We start from the raw sequence: 22,550 nt of genomic DNA, 5'->3' as shown, positions 1-22,550 counted from the left end.
TAATAGACATCACAGATCCAAAGTGAAGCTTTGAAGAAGATAACGTTTAGCTCACGAGTAAACAATCAAATCTCCTTACATCAGGGAAGTGGCAGGCAGGTATGGTCATACCGAGGTGGAACTTTGGCCTCTTGGTGTTTTTGTTTTGTTTTGTTTTGTTTTCTCTCATAAGTACCATGTTTTAATTGAATCATCTGATGAATGAGGGTTTGTTATGGGCACTGAGGAAAAAGCTGGGTGGTGAACAGGTGAAAAACACAATTTCTGTAACAGTGTGCCACAAAGGAAAAGTTGGGAAGGAAAAGCAACTTCCCCCCACGTCAGTAAAAATGTCACCATCAGCTTTAAGGCAGAAATCAATGTAATTGCCTAATGCCAGGTTCGGTGAGACGCTGGGCTGGACAGCCCCCTCCTTGCAAAGATGTCTGACAGCCAGGTCAGTATTCCTTCGTGCCGTGTTGGCTTCCTGCTTCAGTGGGAACCATGACTTGAGTTTCAGCTCAAGTATTTACTTAACACCAAGGTTAGCCAAAATGACCTGATGACTTTGGGGTGTACTTCTGAAAGCCTGGCCACCAGCGTCGCACCCTGCCCACGTCCCAGGATAAATGGCTGGGCAGACAGGCTTGGGCCTGGTGGCTGCGCATGCCGATGCCTGGCCAGACAGATTTCTGTGTCCTTCAGTTCCAGTCCCTCCGTGAGCTGCTTAGCTCCCCTCCGACGGCTGAAGAAGAGGATGCCCTTTCGTCTCGTGGCACAAACAGGTCTCTCCTTGGTAACAGCGGCCATAAAACTCCTCCCAGATCCTTGACGCTCAGTCATCGGCACATGGCCGCGCCTGGCCATCGCAGTCACAAGCCGTGTGTTTCCACAACATAGCAACTGTGGCGAGGGCTCACAGCCTCCTGCTCCGACAATGAACCAGCGCGGGCCTGGGAGAATGAGGCCAGAATGCCAGCCCTGGAGTCAGCCTGGGGACATCCCTTTAAATCTATAAAGCTGAACTACAGCTGCCTACAGCAGAGCAGATGGGTCTTCCCCCAGATAAAACCAGTGTCCAGGCCTGGGACACTTTTTAGGAGGGCACACTGACTCCTAAAATAACCTCAGAAAACTGCAGAAGTGTCATAGACGTGGAGAATGGCCATGGGAGGTCAGGAGCAAGGGCCTTGCCACCCATGGTTGGCTAAAAGGGAGCTCTTCAGGGTTCAGGGTCTTGCTGCTTTCCTGGTGGAGGACAACGTGTAACCACCTGGATAAAACAGGAGACCCTCACCTGGCTGCAGGTGGATGCAGTGGCCTCAGCTGGGGATCTGAGTTACGGCACTCATCATTTATGTATTACAATACAAAAGTATAACATGATAGAAAACCCGAGGGCTGTGGGAGGGATTGTTTGACGATGAAGGCATTCATCTGGCACGGTGGAGAAGCACAGGAGCTGCTGGGCAGCAGTGGTGGCTTCGCTGATACCATCCCATGGCCGCTTGTCACGGCCTGGCTCGAGCGCTCGCTGACGTTTCAGGCAATGCGTCATGGTTTAGGTTTGAGTAATAAATGTTTCATTTCCATTTCACCCACTCTTTGAATTTATGAGCCTCGTTACTTAAGCCTGCTCTTATTTCAGGGGATCGAAATAGCTGTGGTGTACTCGTGCTCCGGTCTAGGTTCTGGCATGAGCATCTGTCACCAGCACAACCCCAATAGTTCCTCTACGGTATTTAGGTCACCCTCCAGTGAATGGCATCCATGACTTTATTCTGACTCAACCATGAAATCATGGTTTTCCAGATGGAGAAAAGAGAGCACAAACTGACTACCGCTCTGAAAATGCAGCTTAAATGACAGATACTCTGCTCTCAGGCTTGGGACATGTACAATTTCGGATGTATTTTTTAATTTAGGAACCTCAATGGACAAAGTGATATTTTGCTTCAAAAAAGCAAAGAAGAAAATTTATTGTTTTATTTTTGCTTGTATTTTTGTCTGCATGAACAAAGGAGTAAATAGAATGGGTACCTTTTCACCAATGGTTTAAAAAAGAAGAAACACTAGAATCCATAGAATAAGTTAAATAGAAATGAAAAATGCATTCTTCACAAAGATTACTGAGATGTGGTACCCAAATGCTGTGATTATCACAAAGACATTATGTCTGTGGTCCTGAACAGGAGGAGAGAGGGAAACTCGGAGAATCAAACTTCTGATGCACACTTTCAGAAGCATTCAAGAACTTCATTACGCTCAATTTTCAGTAAGGAGAGGCGAGCTGATTAACTGGACTGTAATGTGCCATCATCTTATGAATTGGAAATAGTTCTGTGGAACTATTATACTGTAGCCTAAGAAGCTTTGTCCTGTGGAATATTTTCATATTGTTTATGTATTTGTAAATATAATACATGCATTTAGACATATATTGCTTATGTATTTATATCCAATATTACATTTTTATATCTTTATATTTTGGTACCTTGCTTGTATGTGTGTGTTGAAGTATTGTTATCTCATTGATATGACGGACACTTTTTCTATCTCCTTTAGTGACTGTCACATGAGTTCCTCAAGGATAATGGACCCGAAGGTGCGAGAGACCGAAGGATATGGAGAAGACAATTCAGGTAGAATTGCTCCCTTCCTCGGTAAATTACAAGTGCTGTAGCTTCTTGAGCTTTAGTACCTTAGCTCTGCCACAGAAGTGAAACTGTTTTTTTAAAGAATGCATTCTCCGTTTCTCTCTTTCTGTCTCCAAGACCTGTTGCAGCTTTGGCGTTTCTAGAGGCTTGAAGTAAGATTTTTATAGCATCTTGTAGCAATTACTTTTTTACCCAACAAGACCCAGCAATAGCTGAAACACAGACAGGGATGCTTTCCAGTGCTGTCATCCCAACATATACGGGACATGCACAAGTTGTTGGGTTGTCTTGTGTAAAATGCTGATTTAATTTTAAGTACTTTTCTTCACGGATCTTGGAACTGATCCTAATTCAGGTCTTTCCTCACTGAGCAGACTAACATTACCTTTCAAGATCATCGCTTGATTTCTATTTTAATACTTTATCATCCATTGAGACTCATAATTAGCATTCAAAACATTCTGGGATGTATTATAAGACTGACATTATAAAAGCATTAGCCTCCCGACACTGCACATTCCACCTAAGTAAGCTATTTCTACATTTAAATTGGTTTTGGTAACAGCATTGTCCTTATCATCACTATTTAGCTTGCTGAACAAAGGCAGTGTGTTTCTGAGTTGTAATTTCTTCTCTGTATCCCAGGCTGTTAATACCAAAGTTTTTCTTCATAGTCTAATTATCTCAAGAGGAAAGTAGAAACTCTATTAGGAAAGATCCTACACTGTAGGTTATTTTTCTGTCATAAACATGCAATCCATTCTCCAAGATAATAGTAATTTCATGCTATCAGTCTTGAAAGATATTAATGCAAGAGCGGACTGTGTTGCCTCTTCCAGGAAAAAATCCACTTATGAAGAAATGATCTGGGACATGTTATTGTTCCAAAAGCTTGCAAATGCTGCTGGTTGCATCTCCTTTATTTTTCTTCACTTAGGAAAGAAAAAATCAAAGTTCAAATCCTTGAAAAAGTTTTTTGGTAAAAAGAAAAGGAAAGAAACGTCTTCTGGGAGCAGCAGTCTGAAGGTATTCGAGTCAACAAGTGATGTGGCGGCCTCACACAACATGCACGTTAGTTATTATTCGGAAGATGAACTTGAGTAAGTCTGTGGACCGTGTCTGGTAAACAAATACTGAGCTGCTATGATGTTTATAGATTAAAGATACCCTGACTTGCTTACTCCTTTTGTTCAGAATGGCTGCACTCTCAAACAGTTGCCTTTCTAAGGAAAGTACAAATTAAAATGCCTGACGCAAGGCAAATCACAAGCGAAGTGGATGGGATGCAGCGATAAATAATAACTATTAACTAAAAAAGCTCTTGTTTAAGCATAAGTAATCCTTGGGTTATCATTTCTAAATAATGTAGTTCTCGTCTTCAAAAATGGAATTAGGTACTCAGCTTAAATTTGATCAGAATTGTCTTATGCCCCTAAGATTCATGTCCTATGGATTGGTAAAAAATGTAGATGCCTGATCATTTATGCCAGTTTTTGAAAGCATGGAGGAGATAGGGGGATGACTGCAATGAAACCAGCAGGAACCAGAGGCTACAGAGCCTTTGTTTCCTCTGTATAACTGGGAATCGTCTGGCCAAAGGCTAAAATGCCTGCATCTGAGGTTGTCACCAGCTGCCTTTTGTAATCAGCAGAGAGAAGTCAACATTGCTAAGAAAGCTGGTAACATTCTTGTGGTACATCTTGAAGTCACTCTGATGAACCATGCTCTAGAAGTGCCTGTTTCTCCCCACCGAGTGTAAGCGGGAGCCTGGGGTGACCAGCTCCGACGTATGTACCTGCGCTGCAGTGTTTGAGGTTAGACGCGGTGAATCCCAGTCTGCAGATCTGGATGCCTCTGAACATCCTGTCTTCATGCAGGCATGTCCAAAAATGTTATCCATCACCTTTCGTCCAAAAAACAACCATGAGAAACATGGTACAAAGTCCAAATGTATTCCTGGATGGACAGGTGGACCTGCATTCCTGGGTGAACTGCAGCCAAGAGCTGCTGCTGTGCAGAGGGACTGGAAAGGCAAACCCCTCCCGTCCACTTGGAACGACGCTGCACGATACAGCCACTAGGCAGCGCCAAACAACTGAAAGAAACTGTTCACAAATCTTCATAGCATTGGCAAGAGTAGCATTAGTCCAGCTTGAAGCCCCAGGAGTTCCGGGCTGGCAGAGCCAGGTCTAACAGTGGGCGATAGCATTTTTGTTCAACAACATATTTTTAAGACGAGGAATGGTGAAATTTCCTCTCCCTCACGTGCTACTCAACAAGGTCATGACCGAGTGGGTACAATGTTTGGCTGGTTTAGTTGTGTTCCCTTGCCATTACTCACAGGGTTGTAAAATTATTGTTCCTTCACATTTGTTTAAATAAACAAAGACCAGAAAATACCTTGAAAGGAAGGAAAATTAAATAGAGCACTCATAATCTGAGATGTTTAGGAAGCCTCCGCTACACGTCCAGGAGGTATGTGTCTACTAGAAAGAGAAAGCAAAGGTAGCACGCAGGGCTAAATGTGCACATGTAGCAACACTGCTTAGCTGGCTGCTGTTCAGCCTTTGTAAGATGTCGGTGCATTAAACAGCCACTGCAGTCCTGACTGGCACTTTCTCTGCAAATTGGTATAGATCTCTGACCTTGGATGCTTTGCAGAGATCACATTTTCATGTAGATAAAGTGTTCTTCTAACGTCTCCATTGCATTAAGCTGAAGCAGCAGGCTTTCCTTCCTCCTGCAGCAGTCATACAGATTAACTTTTTCCTGCAATTGTGTTATCAAACATATTTATAGCAGCCATTACAAGGAAAATGTTACTTTTTGCCATGTTTGTTTTTGTTTCTGAATGTCTCTAAGAGAGTACCTAAGATCCAAAAATACACATTCCTATTTCTTTTTATAGACAGTCTGTTCAATTAACTTGGTAATTACTTGATTCTGAGCAGTCATGTATTCTGGTTTGCCATTTCCCATTTTAAAAAAATAAAAATAAAAATAAAAGAAAGGAGTCCTAGAAGGAATGCCATGTGCACACATTTCTGGTCCCTGCTCAGCTGTGCTATGAGCTAAGCAGAGGAAGGTCAGCACAAGAGACCTCCTAGCAGCTAGCTGTCTGTCCATGTGTCTCCCTGCTGTTTCCATGAGGAAACGAGGTTTTCATTCCCCACACGTAACATTTTCAAAAGACCATACATGCTGCAAGCATCAAAGGTAGGAATCAGAATAAGAGAGAAGCTTTATTCTGCTTCCTATCACCAGCCAACGAAGTGTCCATGAAAAAACGTGTCCCCAGGCTCCTAAGGGAAAATCCCAAGGATCTTGGCATAGAGCACAGGACGTTGCAAGGATTTTATGTAAGTGGTTCTAGGTGAGAACTGTATCCCCTGCAACATTTTTGTTAATGACCTGGATAGCAGGGATTCGCAGTAAATGTTCTACTATGCTTAAATAGTGAAAGGTACTATTTATTTTTCACAGGGTAGCGGTCAGTCATTTGCAAGACATGCTCGTGCATTAGCACAAGTTAGTCCACCTCAGGCACAGGCTGGGTTATGTGTACTCCCTTCGATTTGCAGCTGGGCTTGCCTGTGGCACCATCGCAGCACCCAGCTGGTGCCCCCAAGCCAAGGGGCAGTAGCTCTTAAATAAACCATAGCTCAGTTGCTGGGGTTAAACCGTCTCTAACCTTGATTTGGTTTGCTAACAAGACAGATACTGACACTTGCATATTTTGGTTGTTTTTGTGCTATGTAGATTCGCTCAAATGACTGTATTGAATTCATGGAGAAGTTTGGAATCTCAGGTGTGATGTGTTTTGTGCACATCTATCTACCACTCCAAAAGAATGCCAGAGTTAAGAAAAAGAGGACTGGCAAAAGAAATCTGTGTGCATTTGCTTGTTTGTTGTGTTATTCTAGGAGCCACAAGGGCATTATGGGGAGCAGAGCATTGTCGCATGATAGCATTTTCATCCCTGAGACTGGGCAAGAGCCTGCAAGGCCAGTAAGAGTGTTTTCTCAAGAAAATGTTTCTGATCGGATTAGAGCCCTACAGGTAATTTACACAACATTTTTTTTTTTTTTTTTTAATGCAAGAGGTGGAATGTCTTTCCAGGCTTCATTTTTTGATTATATTTGTAGTTGAGTATTTGATCAGCAAGTAATATCTGTCTGCAGCTTACATCAAGTGTTACTTTTATTGATTAGACAGCAGTATCTTACCTTGGTTCTACTTAAAAGGTATTTGTAAAATGGGTAGGTTGCTTGGTCCCCTAACAGAATCTCAAAAGTGAGATGTCCTGGGTTCTGGGTCATTCAATTGTGAAGCTAAAATAAAGGTAACTCACTGATCTGAACTAAAAAATGTACTGGGGAAACCTCCATCATTGTCACATGCTGATGTACGTTGCACCATGCTAAAGATGAAACTCCAGCCTACCATGAAGCTGGGACCTCCGCCTCCGTTTGGATTTCATGCAAAGCGGACAGAGGATGCTGGGACCAGTTCTGAAGACGATGGGTTACCCAGGAGCCCTCCAGAAATGTCTGTGCTCCATGAAGTCATAAGTTCAGGCACAACAACAAGAGTGAGTAGTACTGGTGGGGACAAAAATCAGTGTTTAATTGCTTGTTTTACCTATGTGTGGGAGGCAGAATAAATTACTTGGTCTGCAGTATGTATCACTACTTTACCTCTGAACAATTCAGAAATACCTTACTTGAGGTGGAAAAATGCTATCTATCCGTGTAAACAATCTCTGTTCCTGTTGAAATATAAATATAATTCCAGAAAATGCACAACTAGGAAAGAGAGCGTGTTTGTTTGCATGCATGGGGATGCTTGTTTTTTTATAGGGACTACAGAGAGCTGCAAGGCATAAAAAAATAGTCTGAAAAATCTGTATGCTCCCTTGAATGTGCTGATAAGAGAGTTCTCTTAATGTTTTTCTAGTCTGTCTTGGGAAAAAGAAACATAAAAGAATTTGAAACTGTTTTTTTTTTTTTTCTTTTTAAATGATAGTTTTGTTGTACATAATTTCATTCTTTATCTGCATGTCTTGTACTTTATGTTTGTAGTATCCTTGCTAATCCTTAAGACTATAGGTGAGAACAACTTACATTGTCAGCATCTGTGTGCACTTTGCGTAGATGGTTTCTGCTGGTGTATCCATCTCGTTTGTCATCTTTTACTGAATCTCTTCCTCATTCCATCCCACAGTTCTCTGACTCTCACAAGCACCTTAGCTCTTTGAGTTTAGCTGGAACAGGCAGTGAAGAAGAAGAACAGGTAACTTCTGCCAAATGTATTAAGGGCCAAGCAATTATGTACAGTAGTCCTTTAATGAAACGCGAGGCATAAATATTACTTTGTTGTCTGTCTGCTACAAAAACAGCTTTGTATGTATGTAGTTGCATGTCTGTCTGTTTTGCCTTTATAATGCTTGTCCTTCTAATACAAAGTTAAGATTATTTATCAACATTATTCTGACGCCAAGTAGGCTCCCGTTAACAATAATTATGCCCTCTAAAGTAGCTCGTATCCTTTAGCAAAATTCACAGACATGATTTAATCTCCAGAAACGACCAACCAGAGTTTGACATGAAAATTGTATCCCTTTTTTAAAGATGGGAAACTGCAGTAAAGGCCAGTTAGGTTACATGCACAGGGTAAGGGAGAAGGCTCATTGAGAGGCCATAACAATATCTAGATCCTCTAAAATCTGCCCAGACCCTTGTTTATATACAAGATTACCTCACACAGATGCAGAAGCAGTTTGCCTGATGACAGTGGCTGACATTGCTGCATAGGAGACCGAGGTTCAGTCTTCAGTCAGATCCTGGCCACGTGAGCCAGCGCGAGCTGTGAATTCTGCTGAAGGGATGTTTTCAGGACTCAAGTACAAGCAAATAGATGGCTTTCTTCAATCAGCAGTCAGATGTTCTGGCTGATTAAAGAGCTGTTTTGAAAGGCTCTAAAGAGTCCCTTTTAGATGTCCGCAGCTGGAGACATGGTAGAAACAACACAGGGGGTAAAGGGGAAAGTGTTTTCTAGAAATAGGAGGGATGGAAGGGAATTGCGGGAAGGAAATAGAAAAGCTAGTCCTGAGCTGACTATTCCTTGGTAATTATGCAAAAATGTATTTTAAGGCCAGCGGCAACACGGCTCAGCAAAGATTTCTAGCCTCGCTTGTTCGATTCCACATGAAACTGTTTGGAAAAACTGCTTATATGCAGCAAAACCCTAATGCTTTCAAAGGAAAAAAAAAAAAAAAAAAAAAGGAACATGTGAAGAAGGTATTTCTTGAAAGCTGGTGCAGGCAGACTGTAAATATATTGTCCAGCCCGGATGCGTGTTGGCTAAGGGAGGATTTATGTCTCCCCGTAGTTCCATTAACATCACTCTCTGACTCACTCGCGGACTCCTGAGGCGCTGTGGTGACGCTGCGGTTGCTCAGCTTTTTCCACATGCCCCATCACTTAGCTCAGAGCGCTCCTCATCCCAGCCTGGTCTCGGATCGCAGCCAGAAAGCAGCACCATCTGAACGCTTTCCTCCCGAACCCCAGGGTCTACCTGGCGCTTCAGAGAGCTTAGCGCTGCTCCTGCAAGGCATAGGAGACCGGCTCGCAGAGGTGAGGAGCTCTGCCCAACGTAACGCTGAGGTTTTGGGCGGCAGCGACACCCTGTTGTGTCTTGGAAGCCTTCCTGGCTCGAAGAAGGGAGAAAGATCACGCTGACACCATCCTCCCTTTCGGGATGGGGCTCCTTTGCTCCCCCTCGCATTGTGCTAATCGGGGCTACCAGCTGAAGGACAGCTGAGCCGTGCCAGCGTGAGGTTTGGGGGGTCTTCTAGCCCCCCTTCTCCGTCAGGCTTGGCCAGAGCCAGGCTTCCTGAGGCAGGCGGCTTTTGCAGCCGGCTCAGAGCTGGCGTTCACTGGGGCTGCCGAAACAGAAGAGGAGTAACGAAGCCGATTCTCAGTTTTCCAGTGTAATGGCCAACGCTGAGCACTGCCAAGGAGAAGACACACAAGTTGTCGAGGAAAAGCGGTAGCCAAAAAAAAAGAAAAAAAGGCAGGCAAATAATGACATGCCTTGAAAGAGAACATGTGCTGTGTCTTTGTCATGGAGCTGAAATGTCAATGTATTCACTGCTAGGTACTAATGTATAATGCAGCCAAGTATCATTTGTTGTACATTAGTCATGTTTCAGTACTACACTGCAGATATCGCAGAGTGGAAATTAATGAGCGCATCCATTATTCAGCATGGCTGAGGTGCTTTTTTTGTAACGGAAAGCACGGTCAGAAGCTGTGGATCCAGCATCCCCTAAAGTCAATGGGAGTTTCCCCCTGGCCATTGAGGAAGCTGTACCACAGCTTGCAGGCCCAAGCTGTACTACAGGAAGTTTTTTTAGCTGCAGAGCATACTGCAGAACTCTGCTTGCAGAAAATGCTGATGCTTTCCCCCTCCCTAAATAAAATCACCGCAATACTGGTCTCCCTTTCTCCCCTTCAATAAAATACCACTTCCAGAGCCCTCCAGAACAAAGTGTGGCGACAGAGGAAAGCTTTTCTGAGGAAATGAACTGGAATGTCAAGCCTACAAAGGGAGACTTACCAACAGGTGTCAGAGGTTACGTTAATGTTATGACAGATAGGTTAGAAATATCATTTTGCCAGTTTGCAAAAACTGAAGCAGAAAGAAAGGAAGAACCCTGGTTAGAGTCATTTTTCATATTTTTTTCAGCGTCCTTTTTCTGTCAGTTTTTGGTGAAGCACATAGGCAAGCTGAATTCCAGCTGCATGAAAGTACTGCACCCTTTGGAGCATTCAGGTTGGAGGTTCCAGGCCACTAGTAGGAATTGTCCGTCAATTTCTTCCCTAGAATAGTCTATAAATGAAATATTATATTTCAGGTATAATCCCTACTTACTTTGCAGATGTAAGTACTTGAGGTAAAAATGCAAGCTGACTTTAGTATCAGTGCCATTGATGTTTGATTCTGTTTTAGGAAGGTGTTGCGGAGTTGGAAGGGACCTGATGCAGTATAGGAAGCTAGAGATGAGGAGACATTTCTTCTCAGAAGGAGCAGTCAGGCATTGGAGCGGGTTGCCCAGGGAGGTGGTGGCATCACGGTCCCTGGGGGTGTTCAAGGAAAGGTTGGACGTGGTGCTTAGGGACATGGTTCAGTGGGTGACATTGGTGGTAGGGGGGTGGTTGGACCAGATGATCTTGGAGGTCTCTTCCAGTCTTTATGATTCTCTGATTCTATGTTCCAGCCCAGCAAAACTGTGGGTAGGAGCCTAGCAGGCAGGGATGCTGGAGGAGAGACCCAGAAAGGAAACTGGCCTTTAAGTTCTGTAGCTGAGTACTCTTCATAAACCTGTCTTCTAAAATATGTTGACCATGCATTTCTGTGCTTTACATCTTCTAGTTAAATGTGGCCTGTTCTTCCCCACTGGGCAGTATGCGATGATATTCAAACAGCTAAAAATGCAGAATTGCTAGCACCACTGTTCCACATACAACAATAGAAAATGCACTGTATTTTAAAGGGCGTCAGAAAGAAAAAGGAGCAACCTTAAAATGGCAATAAACATGGCCCCTTCTTTGTAGAATTGTTCTATTCGAATCTTGGTTTCTTTGTTTAATTGTCTGCTTGGGGATTTATTTCTTTTTTTAGGTTACATTGGGTCCTCCTAGATCTCGCTCTACGGATGGTCAGCTGTTCCCTAGGCGTGGAAGTGCTAAAACTGGAGCTCCCCAGACACATGATGTTAGCATTTCACCTGCAGCCGACTTTGACACTCCACCTGAGCTGTCCTCTTGCTTGGATAATTCTGCTGCTAAACACAAGCTTTTAATAAAACCTCGGAACCAGAGATCCAGTAAAATGAGAAGATTTTCTCAGGTAATTGTGAAAATAAGCAATGTCACCATTGACATGAAACTAGGACGTTCTTACTGGACTTTGTATTTCAGACACAGGTATGACAAGAAAAGTCAGATTGCAGCATGGATATCTTCCTGGTTGTTAATAGTTCTTAGCTGATGAGACTGTTTCTGGAGTAGACAGTAGCAACAGACTAAATATTATCAGATCACTTGTCAGCTCTCTTAATACAGCAGTTTGTGTCACAATTTCTTCTTAAATTAACCGTGCAGCACAGTTTGGTATATCGTCTGTGATGCAGAAATTGGGCTGACTGCTTGATGTCTTACTTAAAAAAAATAATAATAATAAAAAAAAAAATAGAAGGTGTTACGTTCAACTTGCTTACTTTTCCTGGTCTGGAGGATGCTGTGAAATCTTCAGTCTCTGAGAGACCATTGATGGAGGAGCTGGTTTAAATTCCCAAATGTAACTGGGCTTGTATTTTCAGAAATGACAGAAATAATAAGTTGTGACCTATTAGTTGGAGCCAAGTTCTGTACATTAGAACTGTTCTGAATTCAGCCTTCTTCCTGCCCCCAAAACTTGTCAGCCTTTATGTGCACTACAGAGATTTACAAGAAGTCTCCACAGAAAAAAAACAGCATGTAACTGAAACTGCTGTTGTTTTTTAAACCATCATTATAAAACACCATTTTTCTGGTTCTTTGTTGCATCTTGTGAAGGGCATAGCTTCATTTTTCTTCTTTCTCTCCACTTTTTAGAATTAAAGTTTACAGCTCTTCTTTACAGTATTTACACTTTATTGTTTGTGGTTTCTTTCAATGTTTTCAATACATTAAAGCTGTTAAATTGGCTTGCTTAACAAAAGGAATATTATTCCCTCTGTCCCTAAATATTACTTAGCTGCTATTCAATATTTCTCAAAATCTCTGAGTGATCTTTGGGCTTGGTAGAGCACTGCTGTGAGCAACACAATGATGAGGCCAATTATTTAGAAAAGCATATAAAGCAATAACTGTCTGATCAAACCTCTCCCATTGTAATTTTATTACTGAAATACAATTGCTTTGTCCAGTCTGCCTACAAACTACCAGATGATTGAGCCCTCCTGGTTTTCCATAAAGAGAGTTTCCACCTTTGGATAATGCAGTTTTTAATATTTTGCTGCCTGACTCTGCCTGTGCACTTTGCTTCTGGCTTACCAGTACCTTCTTTTACATTCCTGGGCCCACACTGGATATGCAAGTGGCATTGCGGCTTTGTTTTTGCAATTGCACTTGCAAAACGAGAAAATGGGAGAATCCTAAAAGTATCTTCAGAATGCACGTTTTGTGTTCTTAGGACTGGAGCCCTCATTCAAAATAGATATTTACCCAACAGCCTACAGTGACTCAGTGAGCTCATGCAAGCACCATATGAAAAAATGCATACTCAGCACTTTAATAACATGCTTTCAAATAATCCTGTGTATTTAGCCAGTCCTTACCTGAAGTTTAATCTCCAGACCTCACAGGTAACTACGTATGTATATATAAGCTTTTGTCAAATAGTGTAATTCTTGAAAGAAGAAGACGACTTGTACAGGAAGGAGGCAAGATTGTGCTGTATCACAGCGCAGTTAGGCAGAAGACTGCCAAATAAGGGTCGGTACTCAGTTGGCATGGTGTGTCAGAGCCTGATGGACTTCTTAGTTTTCTGCTCTTCCTTCCATGTACCCTTCCCTCTTCAGAGTCACGCTTTAGGAAGAATGGGTTGTTTTATTTTTAATGCTATTATGGAGTAGCAAAATACAAAGGGACAGATTTTCTCTTTCAAGTGCTGCTTTTTGCTGAGGGGCAGCACAACATATCCAGTATGCTCTGGGGAATCAAGTGCCAAGGACAGTCCAATGGTCATTGTTTTGATGAACTTCCCATCTCTAAAGGCATGAAAGCGCTAGTTGTGCAGAAGGAAGCGTCACTGATTGCTTTTATGTTGGTTAAATGTGTTATTCCAGGATCTTTATAGATAAAAAAGCATCCAGTAGGTAGGTCAAGAAAAGAGTATGCTCAGCATTGGAGGCAAGTACTGCCTTCCTCTGTAAGATCTTGGTCGTGAATGCCACGGTAAAGAAAAAAATGTGAATCTGTACGTGGTGGTGGGGCTTTCTAACTCTGTTTCTTGCAGAGGACCCAGTCGGAATCTCTGACTGATTTGAGCTGTACCCCAGAAGAAGAAGAGGACGACGAAAAGGAGATGCAGACAGACTCGCCAGATGCCGTATTCAAAACCAGCGATCAAGAACTGCCATGCGGCACAGCTGCAGCGCAGGATGTGGCTTCCTGGCAGAAACCCAGAGTGCCTGAGGACCTTCCCCCTGCTTTGAGACCAGAGATGACTCAGCCCACTTCTGAGTCTGCTGTTGCACAGGAAGCTCTGCTACCAGAGAATAAACCAGAGGGCTGCCAACCAGCACTGGAAACGACATGCGAGAAGTCTGAGTCCCCACTGCTGTTAGGAGGCAAAGGCTCCATAACTTCTCCGTGTTCTGGTCCAGACAGAGAAGTACAAAACCAAAAAGATTCCCCAGGAACATCGGTTTTCTTGTCTGGGGGTGTGAGTAGTGATGTGTCAACTCATCAAGAAAGTGAGGAGCTTCCTTCAGTGGATAAAACACCATCTGAGGAAGATATTTCAATTAGTAAGAATAATGATGTTTGCTTGGAAGGGTCAGAACAAAATACCCAGAGGGATGGTCAGATGCCTGTGGAAATGTCCTGTAACAAAGAGGCGAAGATAGAGGCTGATGTGTTGTCAGAGTCTAGCAAGCAGTTTTTCATAGGTTCTTCACAGCCCACGGATTTGTTCCATGTTTCACATCCCACTTCTTCAGCCCGTGTGGGATCAAACGCTTCCTGGTCTCTAGAGAAAACAAAGACTGTACAAGAAGCAGCTGCTTCTGATAAAGAGAGCAGTCAGCCACTGGTCCACAAGGAAGAAATTTTGGGGAAGAAAGCTGAAAAAGCAGCCAGTGAACTCAACGCCTTGAGAAAGTTTTCTGTCTCCTCTGCCCGGGAGAGGCCAAGGACCAGGAGCCTACACTTTCCAGAAAGCTCAGAGTCTGACAACCCATTAAACACCAGGTTCTTCCTGACCAATGCAAAGGCCTCCTTGAAAAATGAGAAGCGGAATGAGGATTCACAGAAGGGATCAGCTCTGGAGGAGGGAAAATGTAGCAATAAAAAACAGACTTTGCTGCCAGAATCTGGCTCTGAGAACATGGGCCAGTGTACAGAAACGTTAGCTGTCTGTGTGTCTCCAGCTGTCGATGCCGTGCCGGTGCAAAGTGATTCTTCTGTGGTATCTCAGAATCAGCCAAGCTGTGAAGATAAAAGTCCTTTTCAAGTAAAACTTAGATCCACCTCAATGTCCTTGAAATATAGAGACTACTTGTTACCAGAATCAAAAGAAATTAAAAGATACAGCGCCGAGTTTAATTTTGAAAATGAGGGATTGCCTTCATTTCTAAAAGGTGATAAAGCGGAGATCAAAAAAACAGCTGATGCAAATATTGATGGCTCTTCAAACGAAAAGATCAAATCCAAAGCAAAGCCCTCTGAACAGCTTAGCAGCAAGCCTCCGTTGCCTAAAAAGCCAGTCTTGCAAAACATAACTGTTCCAAATGCTAATGCAAACAAGGAAAAGCAGGACAGAGCTGTTCATGCTCCCGAATCCCGAAGTGAAGACAGAGACTGGGAGAAAAAGCCAAATTCTTGTAAAGTGCCTGGTAAGCCTCCTGATACTTTACAAAATTATCTTAAGTCATGAGGGATGGCCTTACGTGTGAGAGAGTGGGAGGCAGCCCTGTTGTGTCACTCTCAGAATTGGTGAGCTTGAGCTGACGGCTCTGCCTTCGGTGATGTTGCTCCCCGATTCTCTTTCTGAAAAGATTATCACAGCAGCAGGGAAGAAGCAGCAGACAGGTATTTTTACCTGTTTTTGTTTGTTTGTTTGTTTGTTGCATTTCGTAGCATTGTTTAAAGGATGTTAAAAGTGACGCTCAAAAAATAAGGTGCATTGGCAAGTACTGTGAAGCAGAAATATCGAGCTACCAAATGTCCCCATTCGGAGCTGCTTTATGGAAATTGAAAAGGCAGGAGCACACACGAAGTGCAGTGCTCTGTGTGGGATGAGTGACTCAGATCTGTAGACCTTCGTTCTCACCATAGTATTGAGGCAGAAATACTACGAACTGCCTGCATGCTCAGCATGCTGTTTGTACGTTGTCTCTTAAGAGCTTTGCTTATTCATTTATCCATCTTTACCATTACTCACTCCTTGTTTAGAAACAAGAATTAGCTACCCTGCAGCTCGCTGGAGTTTAAAGCCAGAAGAGACCCGAAGACCAAGCCTACTGCAGATTGTTAAATTTCACCCAGTTGTCTGTATTGTAAGCCAAAATATAATTGGGTTAGAGTAAAAAAAAGTCAGTCCTCTGAAGACTAATATATTGTGTGCCACAGGCAGGGAACAGGAAAGACAGAAAGCAACACCAATGTCTGAGGTCTTTGCAACCACACAGTAAACAAGCTCAGTAAAGTACGTTCAAGCAATTCTAGCAGAAAAAAAACTCTGTTCTTACATTCAAAGAGTGGCCAAAAGGGGAAAAAAAAAAATCCTTATGTCTTTCAATACATGGGAGAAACTTCTTCCCTGTGCTGAATCTGTCCGGTCATGAGTCTGATGTTAAGAATGTGGGAAGGAAATAAAGAGGTTTCTTTGTGCCACTGTAGAGCTGTTCTCCACTGGGGATCAGGCTCTGAGCTTCGGAGTGGAGAAAACTCCAAGCCAAAAGACGTCAGGACATGGCCTCAGGCCACTCGTCCTGTAGGGTGACAGAAGCCTCTTGCTGGCCCCACAGGCTGCTGGCTGAAGCTGAGCAAGACCAGGCACAGCAAGAGTGCAGTGGGAAATGGTGGGAACCTGAGGAGCTGGAAGGGGAAGAAATGGAGCTGAGGAGCACATTTTTCCTCCTGGCTTCCCCTCTGCTCCTGTGGCCCTGGGGCAAGGGAGACTCCTGCCCCTGGCGTAGGGCTGCCCTCTGCAAAACTGCCTGTGGGTGAAAGCCGTGCCCCAGCCTCCCTGGCAGGGCTGTGCACACCAGGAGTGTTCCTCTCCACCTGACAATGTTACAGCAAATTTGGATGGCCTGGGATTGTTTGGCATGGAAATTCAGATTGGTCTGTGCTGGTGAATAGTCTTCTTCCTTACCTGCTGCCCCACCGTTATTATTTCACCACATTAAGCAAAGCTGCTGCAGCTTTCCACCTATTTCATCTTTGAACAGCTTTGTAATGCATTCTGCTATTTCAGCATGCCAGGGCTAAGACAGAATTTAATTCTAAATACAAAACACTCTGCTCCAAATGGACCTGAGGTCCTTTCTATCCTACTACAGACCCTTCTCCTTAGAAATGTGATCAAAATCACATTTAGAAATGTGATCTCCTTAGAAATGTGATCTCCTTAGAAATGTGATCAAGCACCTCCTTGTTCTAAGCCACCACATCAGCCTGAGGTGGCTGCCACAGGCTGCAGGTGAATGAGGTGTGCTCAACTGTCTGGGCACGACACCAGCTTGGGGGGAACAGGGGACTTAGCATCACCCCAGGAGAATTAGGCATTACTTCTGCAAAGGGCATCTTAGAATCACAGAATCATAAAAATAAAAATAAAGGTTGGAAAAGACCTCTCAGATGATCTGGTCCAACCTTTAACCTATCCCTGACACGTCCACCATTACACCCTGAGCACTACATCTACACGTTTTTTGAATACCTCCAGGGATGGTGACTCAACTACTTCCCTGGGCAGCCTGTTCCAGTACTTCACAAGTCTTTCAGTGAAGATATTTTTGCTAATATCCAACCTAAACATCCCCTGGCACAACTTAAGGCCATCTCCTCGTCTTATCACTTGGTGCTTGGGAGAACAGACTGATAAGGCTCAAGGGATCTTGACCTGTAGGATGCAATGAAGGAAAAGTGACTTTGAGGGGCAGTGCAATGCCCCTGCGCACGTCATTTTAAGCCCTTTGAAACATTTGCCTCAGCCCAGTGACTCAGGAGAGTAGCTCTGTTACTGCCAGCAGCAGCAATGTGAAAAGCATGATCAGCACGTCTCTTCCAGGGATCGATCGCGTGGCTTAACAACAAACTGGCCCTCGTGTATTCTGGGCCACCCACTTTTTTTTTTGTCTAACCACCATCAGCGCTGGCACCCAGCCCTCCTCTATTCTTTGCACTCATTAGCCCTTCCAAAGAGCTGTGGTTGCCACTGAGGGACGCTTGACGCTGTCAGGGAGTTTCTGCCTGCTGCAAGTCAGGCAATTCCTCTGCTGGAGGAGAAGGCAAGCTGTGAAATCACGATGCAAGGGGGTGCAATTCCCTGTCCCTGTGCAATCAGCTTGAGAAAGCCAGCTTGCTGCGTCACGGGGTGAGCAGGAGCAATTTGGTTCATTCGGTTCAATTTTTGGCTTTTCAGCACTCCTGGTGCCAGAGGCACCGCGAGGGCTGCGGGCAGGCTGGCTCGCCACCAAAGGTGAAAGCAGCAGGCTTCTCACCAGCAATTTCTGGGGAAGCAGCAGGGGAGCGCTTGGCCTCCGTGGGGCTGCAAGGTGACTTTTTTAATGGACGTGTGAAATCAGTCACCCTAACTGCCCGGAGGAGTAAATTTTAAGTTTCAGGAGCTAAAGGCACAAGTCTTTGCAAGAATTAAAATGCTAGGCTGTGTTGTTTGGGGCTGGTATTCTATAAATCCTGTAAAGGGCAGAAACAACACACGCTGACGGGTTATTACAAGAGCAGAACCATAAGTAATACTTGTGAGAGTGTGCACATTAGGGTATAGAAAAATCAGTGACTGGGGGGCTGCAGTAATGAGACTTTCTCTAAAAGAGAAAAGGAACTCAGGGAAGGAAGGTGACTGTAATGGCGAATGAAATCGGTACGCTTTGTGTGGCAGATCTGGACTTTGAAATGACAGAAAAATGTTTCTCTCTACATAAAAAGACGTTGCTCTAATGCTGTCTATATCTGTCTATAGCTGAAAAGAAGGCTGTCCTTTTTTCTTTTTTTTTTTTTCTTTTTTTTTTCCCAAAAGAAGTTGTTTTTTAGGCTGTGTCAGGCTATTTTCTGATGTTGCTGTTTTCCAGCAGTGAAAGAGACCGTGATGCAAACATAGCAATTTCTTCTGAAAAACGAAAAACAAAAAACATCAGTGGCAAAGATCCAACCAAAAGACAAGTCCCTCACCGAGCAGCTTCGAAAAGAAAGAAATTTCAGAAATACGTAGCCAAATCTTTTCGAGGTGCTTTGTCTGAAGTTAAAGAACTGGATGTGTACCCCGGCACGGATGCGCAGAGTGCTTTAATAATGAAGGGGAAACATTTAGCACAGAGTATACCAAATGCCACGTGCACTTTTAACGCCCTTCATGAAATATCTGGTGCTTCAAAAATGAGCAAAGGTACAACAGTGGGGAATGAAATACGTGGAATGCAAGCATAAGCAGTCTTACAAAACAGTGACACTAGCGTACACGGGGTTTATATCCCCAAGTAAAGTTGTTTGGATTAGTTGTGAGTATGCTTGCTTTCACAGCACACAAGAAACACACAAGCTAGCTTTGCTTGCTCTCAGAGGTACGTCTTTCTAAAGGCTGTAGCATTCTGCCTCGGACCTTCTGCCTGCACAGATGTATGGCAAAAGGATCCACTCTTTGCAGGCCTTGCAAGGGTAAGATGCATTCTCAGGTACGGGATCTAAATGTTGTAAGGAGCCTCTGCTGTAGTTTGTCCACATAAAGGCTTTGAGATTTAAAGGAAGCAGGTACAACATCTGAGGCCATCTCTCAAACAAATCAATCCCTGAAGTTCAGGGCTATGTTAAATATGTCTTCGCTGTGGTCATTCATGTATGCAGTGCACTCACGCAACCCTGAGAGCACATGTGAGTACTCAGAGTACATCTTTCTGTCAATAGGCAGAGACAGGCAGGTGTTACTCTCCCACTTTCTGTGTGGATGTAAGCCAGTGCACAGTAACAAGGCAGGTATAGATCCTCGTCTGTTGTGTTGAACCTTCACCTTACTGTTCACACGACCAGTCAGATACACGTGAAAGAATAACATCCAGCTTTCAGTGCAAAGTGGACACATTCATTTCCCCAGTATTTAGGCAGAAGAAATCTCATCTGTAAGAGCAGAGCTGCAGTCCCTAAGAAAAAAATAAAATGCTGCTTTAGTAAGATACAGAAGCAGATACCTGCATTTAATGACTGCAGCAGGGGAATTTTCCCCTTTAAGGAGCACTGAGCCAGCTCTGCTGCTGTCAGACCCAGCTGAGAAGAGCTTAGGTGATTCTTATCTGCAGGAAAGAATTTAAAAGGTAAGATAGGGTTCAGTTCACTGGGGGCAGCTGTCTTTGGTGGTGAGCCTTGAAGCTGAGGAAGTGGTGAGGAGCTCAGGGCTGGTGGAGCAGTGGGGCTTGTGTTTGCATGTGCTGGGGTGGAAGAGGTGGAGGAAGAGCTTCAGAAGCCTTTGTGCGTGGTTTCAAGAGGCAGCAGACTTGAGCAGTAAATACTGAATTTTCCTGTGTGGTGACATTATGTGCAGAGCAGTTGGACAAGTTCTGACCTGGTGCCCTCCTGTTTTCTGTGACTTATCCCAAGGGAAGAAGGGGCTCGCTCTTCTTTCCAAAAGCCTCAGGCCAAGTCCTTTCCAAGGAAAGGAACAATCATGAGATTAAAAGTGTGAGTGAATGAGAGATAAATCACTGCCAATGGCATCCCTTATTAGTTCATGGAGTTATTAGGTAGAGAGTTGAATAGTGCATTGTTTAAAACAACATGTTGTAATCAGAGCTGAAGGACGTGATTCAGAATTCAGTTTTATTCAGAAATTCCTGAATGCCATGTGAAAACAAGAGGCTCACCCCTGTTTCACAGAAGAAGTGAAACGCAGAGCGCTTGTGGAGTTGGGGGCATGCCAGCTCTGCACAACTTCCAACAGAGGATGCTTCTGCCTGCAGTTTGGGCTGTGCTGTCTCCCTGAAAGCAGCGTGTACCTGCTGGGAGCTGCCGTGTATGCGACTTACAGGAGAAGTGGGAATTAGATCAGCCTTTTGAGTACTTCTTGGTTGCACCACAGCTAGCCAGTTCCTTAAATGCTGAGCTCTGTTGCACGGTGAATCATGAAAGCGTCCTGACTGCCTTGTGACTGGATGGGGTGAGATAAGATAAGGAGGGCTTGTTCGGGTGAGTAGGCAGTCACTGAAATGAGGAAGATGTGCAAGTAACACTTCTCTTGTGAATAGTCACTTCCAGAGAAAGCTTTTGGCCTTTCAGCACTCTTCAGGACTTCAGAGTTTCGCAGGAAAGACTCGGACAAGCTTCAGCTGCAACAGTGCCTTGCTCCACATTACTTTCTCCTGTATTACTTTACCGCCTCCATCTTTTGCTAGTGCCATAAAGCGGCTGGAAGAGCGATGCATGCACGCTGCCCTCTCTAGTTGGAGGCGGGAGGATGTAAAGGACCTCTGGGCAATGGGCAAGATAATAAATCATGAATGCATTTCTTTGTCCCCGTACGGTAATTCTGGCTGACTGATAACGTAGCAAATCCTGCACAGATTGCATCTGATTTTCTTTTTGGTGAAGAGAACACATTTCCCCTGCCTGACTTGCTTCCTGTAGCAAAGGCTCTCACAACAACGAGAGAAAAACAAAATTGCTTGAAGAAGCAAGACAGCCCCTCCCAGAAGCTCTTGATCCTTCTTGCAGTAGGTGTTACTACTCTGCTGTCCTAAGTCAGGCCTGCACAGGTACATACCTTTATCTTTATATCTTTAAAGATGTTGATAAAGAGCTCTTTTTATTGCTACTATCACAGGAGCATTCTGATACAATCTCTTACAGGATGATGTTTGGCTCTAATTTGGCTGCCTTTTAATTAGCATGACTAGGTTGTCTGGCTTCTCATCAAGGAGAATTATCTGAAAAGCCGAAGCGGTTGATGCTTCCCATTGTAATCTCCCCCTTACGAAAAACATTGTTATAACAGCAGTCTCCTGAGATAGCGCTGAGGGAGCGGGAACCCTGTTGTGCTAGGAAATGCGTATCAAAACAACAGAGAGGAATTCTAAATACGTGAGGATAACCGAAACGGGAGCACAAGGAGCAGTAAGACTATTGCTCGTAGCACAGTAAGTAGAGCCCGAGCATAGCAGTCACTGTCAGTATTGATTGTCTGGTGGGAGCTGAGCAAGAGCAACATGTGGTTCAGCTGGTGTTTACAGAAAGCCCCTGTGGCGTGACAGGGAAAAGGGGACAAAACACAAAGGGTGACTTTGAATCATGAAGACTAAGAAGTAACACCCCCCGCAGACCCAAGGCAGAAGCTGGGTTCCCAATGTTATTGAAAGGGGACTTCAGAGTAAAGGATTTGTTGTTTGAAGGCCAAGATGGTGAAGGGCATAACGAAGTGGTGGTAGCTGGGGAAAAGGTAATTGGTGTGTCTGTAGCTGTACAGTCTGAGGAAACAGCCCTGTCTTGGAACTGAGGCCTGGCACGTGGGGAAAGGGGATGTTTGGTGGGATGGAGTCTGGCTGGCCGCAGGGAGGCTTACTAAATTGCTCGCTGTCTAAAAGGGTCCATGGGCATGACCTGCAAAACAAACCAGAGAATGTGACTGCGGAGGTATTAGCAGGCATCACATCGATTCAACTCCGGGGGTTTAGTGGTGAAGCTCCTGATGAAATTTGGCCTAAGTTACCCTAAGAAGACTGCTAGCCAGTCCTCGGGCTGCTAGGGGTTATCTTGGAGAACTGTGGAAGGGAAGGCTCCAGGAGGCTGCACATCCTGAAAAAGGAGGTGAGGTGGGGAAAAGAGAGGGAGAAAGGGTGTTCCTTAGCTTAACAGGAAATACCGACAGGAATAATCGAGCTATTTCTAAATGTCTACAAGACAACGTGGATATAAG

The 22,550-nt window shown here is 44.1% G+C and overlaps 1 protein-coding gene across 6 annotated transcripts in view; it reads left to right on the top strand.

Moving 5' to 3' along the window:
* The window catches only part of CRACDL (CRACD like), a 62,374-nt gene that overhangs the window by 30,798 nt on the left and 9,026 nt on the right, over positions 1 to 22,550 (top strand). For 4 of the 6 annotated variants that reach the window (XM_035315599.1, XM_035315609.1, XM_035315582.1 and 1 more), the window contains 7 exons: positions 2,545 to 2,621; positions 3,574 to 3,736; positions 6,560 to 6,695; positions 7,063 to 7,227; positions 7,860 to 7,928; positions 11,322 to 11,549; positions 13,701 to 15,300. In XM_035315599.1, the coding sequence (XP_035171490.1) occupies positions 2,555 to 2,621; positions 3,574 to 3,736; positions 6,560 to 6,695; positions 7,063 to 7,227; positions 7,860 to 7,928; positions 11,322 to 11,549; positions 13,701 to 15,300 (2,428 nt within the window). In that variant the 5' untranslated portion in view covers positions 2,545 to 2,554. Of the gene's footprint in view, positions 1 to 2,544; positions 2,622 to 3,573; positions 3,737 to 6,559; positions 6,696 to 7,062; positions 7,228 to 7,859; positions 7,929 to 11,321; positions 11,550 to 13,700; positions 15,343 to 15,375; positions 16,283 to 22,550 lie in introns of those variants that run through there. The other 2 variants (XM_035315626.1, XM_035315618.1) reach the window with 2 other exon arrangements.

Source organism: Oxyura jamaicensis, chromosome 1 (assembly GCF_011077185.1).
Source record: "Oxyura jamaicensis isolate SHBP4307 breed ruddy duck chromosome 1, BPBGC_Ojam_1.0, whole genome shotgun sequence".
NCBI classification, from domain to species: domain Eukaryota; kingdom Metazoa; phylum Chordata; class Aves; order Anseriformes; family Anatidae; genus Oxyura; species Oxyura jamaicensis.
The sequence above is the reverse complement of the archived record's forward strand: the minus strand, read 5'-3'. Positions and strand labels throughout refer to the sequence as shown.